Source organism: Nanorana parkeri, unplaced genomic scaffold (assembly GCF_000935625.1).
Source record: "Nanorana parkeri isolate BGI_ZX_2015 unplaced genomic scaffold, ASM93562v1 scaffold589, whole genome shotgun sequence".
NCBI lineage: Eukaryota > Metazoa > Chordata > Amphibia > Anura > Dicroglossidae > Nanorana > Nanorana parkeri.
Genome location: NW_017306857.1, coordinates 374031 through 385361, shown reverse-complemented (window position 1 = coordinate 385361; position 11331 = coordinate 374031). Strand labels below are relative to the sequence as shown.

Here is an 11331-nt window from a genome sequence, read left to right as displayed (position 1 = left end):
GGGGGGGGTGGGTGTTGCCATCTCAAGCCCATACAAGTGTGCCCATTGGAAGATGTCCCTTCATTTTCAGTTCCTTTGACAATGGTCACCAGAACAAATCGGTGAGAGTAAATCTCCCTAATGGGACACTAATGGGTACTTATATATTTTATTCTATTTTTTGCAATGTAGCTGTGCCTTGACAGTTACTGCTAATTCTATTCAGTAAAACAATGGAGTGTGTTTGGCTGAAGTCTCACCTTGTCAGTGTCCTCTTTCTTGACCTGCTTGAGATTGGCACGGAGTTCCATGTTGACCTTGTGTTTGGAACCCAGCAAGGCGCGGAGCATAGCATCAGCAGACATACGCACACGTCTCAGTGCTGGCCTCTTGAATTTACCTTTCAGGTCAAACATTTTAACGTTTAAGTCTTCCAGCTGCACGCATAATCAAAGAAGGATCAGTTAGGGATTTTTATTTTTATTTTCTTCTTTTATTGAGGTGGACAAAGCTGTTCCTAGTGCAATATACTAAATGTGTTCTGTAATTTTCTTTCTTCTCTTAGGACAGTGCTCCTAAGGATTCTATATCTCATAATTCTCCCTCTGTCTATCCCTACCTGTGCTGTTCTTTGGCAACTGAACATAGGCAGACACTATTTATTAAAATAAAAACTTAGAAACCAAAAATCTTAATTTACTCCCTTCATACATTCTAAATACAACTTTCTTCACCTTCTTCCAACACTACACATTTCTCCTAGTTGATCTCTGATATTTCAGTTTTGTGTGGCTGCTGGCAAATTCATTTACGTGCTGGCTTCTAATATATCACATAAATGATAACCTATCCCCACCAAAATTCATAGTTCTGCTCAGTTTTCTAAGATGCTGGTTTGCTTTAAGCAGTGGTACCCCAACATTCATAGCCACAGGAAAATTAAATAGCCGTTGATTTTTCATTATGTTTTTCACTGTGGTGTCATTTAAACTTAATTAGCACAATTTGATTATATCCATTTATTAGGTTGTAGGAGCACCTTAACAGTGACTATAGATGCAAATATCTCCTAAAGAACAAGGCGTGAGGAGATGTCTGCCATTCTTGAATAAGTAAACTAGTCATTGTTCAGTCCTTGTTATTCTTTGGAAAATTCCTCTGATCTATAACAGAAAGAAGCATTGTCCCTATGCATTAGCAACACCTTCCAAGTGCCGGGGGTGCTTGTTTTTTTCCCCTAAGAGTACAGAGGCGGTCTGATGATAACAAGTCATGCTCTAAATTTAGAGCATCATTTGGAATAATCCGCCCAGCTGTTCCAACATACCAATTGTAAGACTTTATAATCAAGCAGTTACCTCCTTGCTGCTCTTCTGGACTTTGACTTCCATGTCGTACCTCTCCTCATCAACCACATCAATCTTGGCATGTAACTTTTTGCAAAATTCCTGGGTGAAGATAAGAAAGTTAACAAAGACAATAAATAAATATGCCTTAGAGTGATTCTGCATTAATTAAATTGTTGTAGATTTATACACTATAAGTACTTGAAATTTCCATGGAGCAAACTGGGCTGAACATATTAATTGCTGCTGGATTTGAAAATAAATGATTATTTAAAAAAATTAATGGTCTTAGAAACGTTATTGCTTTCTAAATTGTGTTTCTAATATGCAGATATAGGACAATATATTTGTGCACATTGCACTGTATCTTTATTTTATTTTTTTACAGTATATTCTTAAATGATTTAAGCAGGTGCTTTATAGTAAAATCTACTTTTAGCTACAGCTGGTAGTACTGACAGATCATTAATCTGGGATGTATAGCTGTTGGAGTCCAGGTTCTTCGGTTCCATTCCAGCAGTCTATAGAGATGGTGCTGTGTCATCAAAATATAATACCCTCAGAAAATATCTGATCATTAACATCATAACTTAAGATGTGAGTTTATTTACTAGTTCCTTTGTTTTGTTCCAGTAGAATAACTCACCTATAGTTGACATAAATACTTACAGGTCTACTCACTAATGGGTGAAGAGTTTGGAGAAGGCAGGAGAAGTGAACAATCTAGGCCAAAATAGCTGATTCAGAACAATTTAGCTGTGCTGTCCTAGATTGTTCACTTCTTCTGCCTTCTTCAAACTCTTCACTCTTTAGTGAATAGCCTGTTAGTGAGTCTTGCATATCTATGTTCTTTTTTAGAGGTTTCCTCCAGTACTTAAAACAAAAGGGTCAACAGAGACCTACTGCTTTATGAGCGGACACTGCCTGCTAATATTGTTATCCAGGGAACCCTAATTTGTACACCTTTCTGAATTCATGGCTAAGCTCTGCCAACCATTGTCCCAAAGTTCAATGGGAGTGCTTTTGTAGCCAGTAATGCAATAAGGAATTGCCTGTGTTTAGTTCTTACATTAGGGAAGAAATGTCCCTAGCGACAGTAAAACTTGCTTCTGGAAGGTACATTGAGAAGGGTTTTCTATTTAACAAAAGTAATTGAAGGCACATTGTTGTGTCTGCTGTTAGGCAGGGTTTAAAAGATATAAAATAACTGACTCCAAAAATTAAACATGGATTCCAGAACTCTGTAGATCTTAATATTGAGACAGAGAAGCCTGGTTCCTTTGCACCATGGACCAATTAACTAATTAAGCTAGTTAATTGGTTAAAGAAACACTAAAGAAAGCCAGTACATGTATGCAGTTTCAACATTCTGGAGGTTACACAGATGTGTCTACAGAGAAAACTGAAAAGATGGCCTACATGGATCCAGGAACATAGGTATTGCATATGCTCAGCATTATATGCGGATTTAGTATGTGCCCTCTTGCCTTCTTAGTCTCAGCTGTGATTTAAATAACCATGAGCAGCCACTGTGTTGGATAATATCACAGTTATGTCCAATGCATAGTAATGCATCATCGCTTGAATAATAGTTACATAGTTACATAGTATTTGAAGTTGAATAAAGACACAGGTCCATCAAGTTCAACCTATTGTGTGTATGTATGTGATTCTGTATGTGTGTGTATGAGTCCCTGTGTGATCATGTTTTTAAGGGTACCCATACCCCTTTATGTTACGGTCTCTGAGGAAGTTGTCTAAATGCTTTTTGAATGATTCAATACTCTCGGCTGATACCAATTCTTGTGGCAGTGAGTTCCGGACTCTAACCACTCTAAGAAGCCCCTGCTTGTGGTTAAATCTTTTCTCCACCAATTTTAGGTGGTGGCCTCTAGTCTTTGTTATGGAGTTTACTGTAAAAAGTTTATTGCTGATGTTGCTATCACCACTGAACATCTTGTACATCAAAATCATGTCCCCCCTTAATCTCATCACTTCTAGCGTGAACATGTTTAAATTTAGTAACCTTGTCTCATAGGTTTGGGCCTCCATCCCCTTAAAGTGACATTAAACCCTCAGATTTTTTAACATAAACCAATACTGTAATGTGTGCCTTACTGTAATCCATGGTAGTTTCCCTTCTCTTTGCTGCTCTTCCTTTAAAATCCTCATGTCTTCTCATGCTTGGGGAGAAGTTCCCTTTGCAGCTGACTGCCTCTTCCTGTAGTGCTGGCTCAGGTTACAAACCTACACACAGACACCATGTAGCCATCCCAGAGACAAGGCAGTCTGCTGCAAAACAGAAGTTCTGCCCAGCATGAGAACAGATACAGATTTAAAAGGAAGAGCAGCAAAGAGAAGGGAAACTACCATGGGCGCACATTACAGTATTGTTTTATGTTACAAAAATCTGAGGGTTTAATGTCACTTTAATTAGTTTAGTTGCCCTTCTCTGGACTCTTAATAGAGAAATAAATTATTTAAAAAATAAAATGAGTAAAATAATTGCTCTTGTTTTTATTTCTGCAGTATATGTTTCATTACGTCTAGTTAGAACTTAACACATATATCATGTTATAGGTAAATACCTAACAAAACATAAAATAATCTTCTGTATCCCATAGCAAGTCTACTGTTTTAATAATCAGACCACTGGGTTCAGTGGTCTGATTCTTTTAAGAAAAGAACTGGCTTAGACAGTGTATTGTCAGTATGTCCTTTTCATTCTCTCTGATACCTTTGGAAAGAGGAAATGGAAATTTGATTGGTTTCTGTGGACAATGTAGACCACCTTTACTCAGTTACTTTGATAAGTAAGTTTGTCAGGTGCAATGCTTTCTGAATAAGCCCATATGTGTAACATGTCACCCTGGTTGGCTGGTTGGGCTCCTGTCACTGGACATTTGTTGGTACCTGCAGATCCTGCAAGGAATGTGGGAGGCTCAGAGGGGGGCAGTTCTCAGCCAGGTAACGTTCCTTTTCAGCAGCGGCGTCAGCTACTTCTTTCATACAAGTGTGCCCATTGGAAGATGTCCCTTCATTTTCAGTTCCTTTGACAATGGTCACCAGAACAAATCGGTGAGAGTAAATCTCCCTAATGGGACACTAATGGGTACTTATATATTTTATTCTATTTTTTGCAATGTAGCTGTGCCTTGACAGTTACTGCTAATTCTATTCAGTAAAACAATGGAGTGTGTTTGGCTGAAGTCTCACCTTGTCAGTGTCCTCTTTCTTGACCTGCTTGAGATTGGCACGGAGTTCCATGTTGACCTTGTGTTTGGAACCCAGCAAGGCGCGGAGCATAGCATCAGCAGACATACGCACACGTCTCAGTGCTGGCCTCTTGAATTTACCTTTCAGGTCAAACATTTTAACGTTTAAGTCTTCCAGCTGCACGCATAATCAAAGAAGGATCAGTTAGGGATTTTTATTTTTATTTTCTTCTTTTATTGAGGTGGACAAAGCTGTTCCTAGTGCAATATACTAAATGTGTTCTGTAATTTTCTTTCTTCTCTTAGGACAGTGCTCCTAAGGATTCTATATCTCATAATTCTCCCTCTGTCTATCCCTACCTGTGCTGTTCTTTGGCAACTGAACATAGGCAGACACTATTTATTAAAATAAAAACTTAGAAACCAAAAATCTTAATTTACTCCCTTCATACATTCTAAATACAACTTTCTTCACCTTCTTCCAACACTACACATTTCTCCTAGTTGATCTCTGATATTTCAGTTTTGTGTGGCTGCTGGCAAATTCATTTACGTGCTGGCTTCTAATATATCACATAAATGATAACCTATCCCCACCAAAATTCATAGTTCTGCTCAGTTTTCTAAGATGCTGGTTTGCTTTAAGCAGTGGTACCCCAACATTCATAGCCACAGGAAAATTAAATAGCCGTTGATTTTTCATTATGTTTTTCACTGTGGTGTCATTTAAACTTAATTAGCACAATTTGATTATATCCATTTATTAGGTTGTAGGAGCACCTTAACAGTGACTATAGATGCAAATATCTCCTAAAGAACAAGGCGTGAGGAGATGTCTGCCATTCTTGAATAAGTAAACTAGTCATTGTTCAGTCCTTGTTATTCTTTGGAAAATTCCTCTGATCTATAACAGAAAGAAGCATTGTCCCTATGCATTAGCAACACCTTCCAAGTGCCGGGGGTGCTTGTTTTTTTCCCCTAAGAGTACAGAGGCGGTCTGATGATAACAAGTCATGCTCTAAATTTAGAGCATCATTTGGAATAATCCGCCCAGCTGTTCCAACATACCAATTGTAAGACTTTATAATCAAGCAGTTACCTCCTTGCTGCTCTTCTGGACTTTGACTTCCATGTCGTACCTCTCCTCATCAACCACATCAATCTTGGCATGTAACTTTTTGCAAAATTCCTGGGTGAAGATAAGAAAGTTAACAAAGACAATAAATAAATATGCCTTAGAGTGATTCTGCATTAATTAAATTGTTGTAGATTTATACACTATAAGTACTTGAAATTTCCATGGAGCAAACTGGGCTGAACATATTAATTGCTGCTGGATTTGAAAATAAATGATTATTTAAAAAAATTAATGGTCTTAGAAACGTTATTGCTTTCTAAATTGTGTTTCTAATATGCAGATATAGGACAATATATTTGTGCACATTGCACTGTATCTTTATTTTATTTTTTTACAGTATATTCTTAAATGATTTAAGCAGGTGCTTTATAGTAAAATCTACTTTTAGCTACAGCTGGTAGTACTGACAGATCATTAATCTGGGATGTATAGCTGTTGGAGTCCAGGTTCTTCGGTTCCATTCCAGCAGTCTATAGAGATGGTGCTGTGTCATCAAAATATAATACCCTCAGAAAATATCTGATCATTAACATCATAACTTAAGATGTGAGTTTATTTACTAGTTCCTTTGTTTTGTTCCAGTAGAATAACTCACCTATAGTTGACATAAATACTTACAGGTCTACTCACTAATGGGTGAAGAGTTTGGAGAAGGCAGGAGAAGTGAACAATCTAGGCCAAAATAGCTGATTCAGAACAATTTAGCTGTGCTGTCCTAGATTGTTCACTTCTTCTGCCTTCTTCAAACTCTTCACTCTTTAGTGAATAGCCTGTTAGTGAGTCTTGCATATCTATGTTCTTTTTTAGAGGTTTCCTCCAGTACTTAAAACAAAAGGGTCAACAGAGACCTACTGCTTTATGAGCGGACACTGCCTGCTAATATTGTTATCCAGGGAACCCTAATTTGTACACCTTTCTGAATTCATGGCTAAGCTCTGCCAACCATTGTCCCAAAGTTCAATGGGAGTGCTTTTGTAGCCAGTAATGCAATAAGGAATTGCCTGTGTTTAGTTCTTACATTAGGGAAGAAATGTCCCTAGCGACAGTAAAACTTGCTTCTGGAAGGTACATTGAGAAGGGTTTTCTATTTAACAAAAGTAATTGAAGGCACATTGTTGTGTCTGCTGTTAGGCAGGGTTTAAAAGATATAAAATAACTGACTCCAAAAATTAAACATGGATTCCAGAACTCTGTAGATCTTAATATTGAGACAGAGAAGCCTGGTTCCTTTGCACCATGGACCAATTAACTAATTAAGCTAGTTAATTGGTTAAAGAAACACTAAAGAAAGCCAGTACATGTATGCAGTTTCAACATTCTGGAGGTTACACAGATGTGTCTACAGAGAAAACTGAAAAGATGGCCTACATGGATCCAGGAACATAGGTATTGCATATGCTCAGCATTATATGCGGATTTAGTATGTGCCCTCTTGCCTTCTTAGTCTCAGCTGTGATTTAAATAACCATGAGCAGCCACTGTGTTGGATAATATCACAGTTATGTCCAATGCATAGTAATGCATCATCGCTTGAATAATAGTTACATAGTTACATAGTATTTGAAGTTGAATAAAGACACAGGTCCATCAAGTTCAACCTATTGTGTGTATGTATGTGATTCTGTATGTGTGTGTATGAGTCCCTGTGTGATCATGTTTTTAAGGGTACCCATACCCCTTTATGTTACGGTCTCTGAGGAAGTTGTCTAAATGCTTTTTGAATGATTCAATACTCTCGGCTGATACCAATTCTTGTGGCAGTGAGTTCCGGACTCTAACCACTCTAAGAAGCCCCTGCTTGTGGTTAAATCTTTTCTCCACCAATTTTAGGTGGTGGCCTCTAGTCTTTGTTATGGAGTTTACTGTAAAAAGTTTATTGCTGATGTTGCTATCACCACTGAACATCTTGTACATCAAAATCATGTCCCCCCTTAATCTCATCACTTCTAGCGTGAACATGTTTAAATTTAGTAACCTTGTCTCATAGGTTTGGGCCTCCATCCCCTTAAAGTGACATTAAACCCTCAGATTTTTTAACATAAACCAATACTGTAATGTGTGCCTTACTGTAATCCATGGTAGTTTCCCTTCTCTTTGCTGCTCTTCCTTTAAAATCCTCATGTCTTCTCATGCTTGGGGAGAAGTTCCCTTTGCAGCTGACTGCCTCTTCCTGTAGTGCTGGCTCAGGTTACAAACCTACACACAGACACCATGTAGCCATCCCAGAGACAAGGCAGTCTGCTGCAAAACAGAAGTTCTGCCCAGCATGAGAACAGATACAGATTTAAAAGGAAGAGCAGCAAAGAGAAGGGAAACTACCATGGGCGCACATTACAGTATTGTTTTATGTTACAAAAATCTGAGGGTTTAATGTCACTTTAATTAGTTTAGTTGCCCTTCTCTGGACTCTTAATAGAGAAATAAATTATTTAAAAAATAAAATGAGTAAAATAATTGCTCTTGTTTTTATTTCTGCAGTATATGTTTCATTACGTCTAGTTAGAACTTAACACATATATCATGTTATAGGTAAATACCTAACAAAACATAAAATAATCTTCTGTATCCCATAGCAAGTCTACTGTTTTAATAATCAGACCACTGGGTTCAGTGGTCTGATTCTTTTAAGAAAAGAACTGGCTTAGACAGTGTATTGTCAGTATGTCCTTTTCATTCTCTCTGATACCTTTGGAAAGAGGAAATGGAAATTTGATTGGTTTCTGTGGACAATGTAGACCACCTTTACTCAGTTACTTTGATAAGTAAGTTTGTCAGGTGCAATGCTTTCTGAATAAGCCCATATGTGTAACATGTCACCCTGGTTGGCTGGTTGGGCTCCTGTCACTGGACATTTGTTGGTACCTGCAGATCCTGCAAGGAATGTGGGAGGCTCAGAGGGGGGCAGTTCTCAGCCAGGTAACGTTCCTTTTCAGCAGCGGCGTCAGCTACTTCTTTTTCTAGTGCGACTTTAGCCACCTGGAGCATCAAGCTCTGTCCATAGACAATAAACAGTGTTATTAAGCTACACAGTTAAAACGACATTAAAAGTGTAAGTTACATTGTGGGTTAATGGATTAATCTAGGTATAGGCAACCTGGGCACTCCAGCTGTTGTGGAACCATAAGTCCCATGAGGCATTGTAAGGCTCTAACCGTCACAGGCATGACTCGCAGAGGCACAATGGGATATTTCACTACACCTGGAGTGCTGAGGTTGCCCACCCCTGTAGTAAAGAGTCTGAAATTCAAAGCACAGATCATTTTTTTTTCCTCTACAGATGTTCAGTTGTTAAAGGCTCCGGCTTACTGTCACCTTCTTTAGTAATGACACATACAGGCTGGTTTAATAAGCTCTACAAAGAAAAACAGGGATTGGCAGAGTGCCGATCCAATGAGGAACCAATCAAACCAGTGAGGAGCCAGTTCCAGTGAGGAACCAATCAAACTTTCTTTTAAAGCTCATTGATAGCCAATTTTGTTGTTGGTTTTAAGATTGAGCAGGAAGGGTTCAAACCTGTCAATTTATTTGTTTTGCTACCTGTGCCCCATTGGGGAAGCTTTCCCAGAGATGGAACAGGAAGTTAAAGAAAAGCTCTACAAATCGAGGGGTTAAGCTCAAACACACACATTACAATCTGATTGCACAGTACCCTGGAGCAAACTGAATCTGGAGCAGTTGCCCATAGTAACCAATCAGTGTCTATATTTCAGTTTGTTCAGTTAAGCTTTGAAAATGAAAGATAGAGGCTGGTTAGTTGCCATGGGCTCAACATTGAGGGGAATTTATCTAAACCTGAGCAGATTTGCACTGCAACCAATCAGCTTCTCTCTCTCATTTTCAAATCCCAACTGAGCAAACTGAAGAGAGATGCTGATTGGTTGCCATAGGCAACTGCTCCAGTTTCTGTTTACTCCAGTTTTGATCAATTCTCCCCATTCTGTCTGCTCTCCCCTTAGAGAATATTAATTATATTCTAATAATATGTATATATGTGTTGCATTTACACTTTGAGCTATAATAATATTCATATTCAATTGGATATACTTAAAATACAGCACATACTGTCAGGGATTGTGGTAACCAATAGCAACCAATAGCACCCAAACAGATTTTAGAATTCTTGAAAGCTGATATTGAACAGGTTGCTATGGGTTACTACTGCACACCACTTTTGTTTGTGCTACATATATTAAGCAACCAATCTATATATTTCAATAATGTACATTGACATCAGGAAGAGAAAACAAGAGTCGCATGGTAATGTTGATAATTAGAGGCCCATGCCTACCCGCACATACGGTAGTAATGTACACTCACACAGACGTGTATTATAGTGCATATGTATCACAAATATGTATATGCAAATTGGGGTAAAACTATCATTACATTTAACATACATTGGATTGTTTTTTTCTAATGTGAAACAAAGTCATCGTTACTTTATCATTTCTTTTTTTCTTACCTTCAGGTGCGTTTTTCGGGAATTTGTTATTTTAGACATCTTGGCGGTTTATGTGATACCTGCAAATAAAATGCAAAAAATATCACTGTTTGTCCATTTATTGTCTCCAAGCGATAGGACTCTATCGGCGCTGCCAATCCAGCCAGCACGCACCGGTAAGTTCTGGAGTAAACTTTGGTCCTGACTTCTGCCTGCAAAAACCTCCAATCCCTAAACTGAATCCTTGGCCGTTCTTCTCTTTCAATCTCTTCCCACCCCCTAAATAGACCACAGCTGGGGGGTCAGAGACACTGACACCTGCCTCCTCTTTTAAGTCACTTGATCTCATGGGAAGTATGAGAAACGGTAAGACTTTCCCAAAATATCTTGAAGAACCTTTGAGGAACGTCAGCTGTCTCTCCTCGTCCAAGTTGTGACTGCCCAGCAAATCTTCACTGCCAGCCACAACCCGTAAAGAGAGCACACGTGAAAATAGTGAGGATTATATACTCCTGCTGCATGATCTGACGCTAGGCATATTTAAGGAGGTCTTACTTCATACCCCAAAAAAAGAACAGGCAATGCTAAGTAACTTTATGTACCCACCCAGAGTCGCCATGGGTACATTGGGCTTTATTTCACAACAAAGCACAAGCGTCAGGAACCCGTAGCAACCAATCACAGCTCAGCTTTCCTTAGGTTTGTGCTCTGACTTATCCATGATTTTTGATTACTGCTTTTTGCAGTTATTGCACAAAGCCATTGGGTTGCATTGCAATGTTCCTTTGTGTAAACAAAACAAAGGGGTCTTTGCAAACATTAATTGAATATCCCCCCTTCTCAAATCATTCTGGACACACTGAAAGGTTCTTTATATATCTACAGAAAAAAAAACTTGTATCTAAGTCCTTGGTATAGTGAACACACAATCTGACACACAATTGGTTAATGTAGGAACCATAGCACCAGGATGACAATTCCCAACATACCTACAGTTGGCATGCTGAGTCTTGAGATTCAACAGTTTCAAGCCATGCCATAACTGATACACAATGGAACTACAAGATTCAAGAGGCCAATACAAAAACACTAGCTTTGGTTACGCACAGAGACGGGTGACATTCAATACCCAAGTCTAAGATACAGATCAGGGTGAAAGTGTATTTTTGGGTGTAGAAAAACAGCTCTGCAGGGGGGGGGGGGGGGGGGGGG

General features: G+C 38.7%; 1 protein-coding gene across 1 annotated transcript in view; it reads right to left on the bottom strand.

The window, feature by feature from the left end:
• Window positions 1-11331, bottom strand: part of TNNI2 (troponin I2, fast skeletal type) — a 15272-nt gene that overhangs the window by 1742 nt on the left and 2199 nt on the right. The window contains exons 2-5 of the mRNA XM_018562657.1: window positions 10141-10199; window positions 8541-8669; window positions 5640-5729; window positions 4542-4718 (exon numbers count right to left, since the gene is read on the bottom strand). Of these exons, the coding sequence (XP_018418159.1) occupies window positions 4542-4718; window positions 5640-5729; window positions 8541-8669; window positions 10141-10179 (435 nt within the window). The 5' untranslated portion in view covers window positions 10180-10199. The remainder of the gene's footprint in view (window positions 1-4541; window positions 4719-5639; window positions 5730-8540; window positions 8670-10140; window positions 10200-11331) is intronic.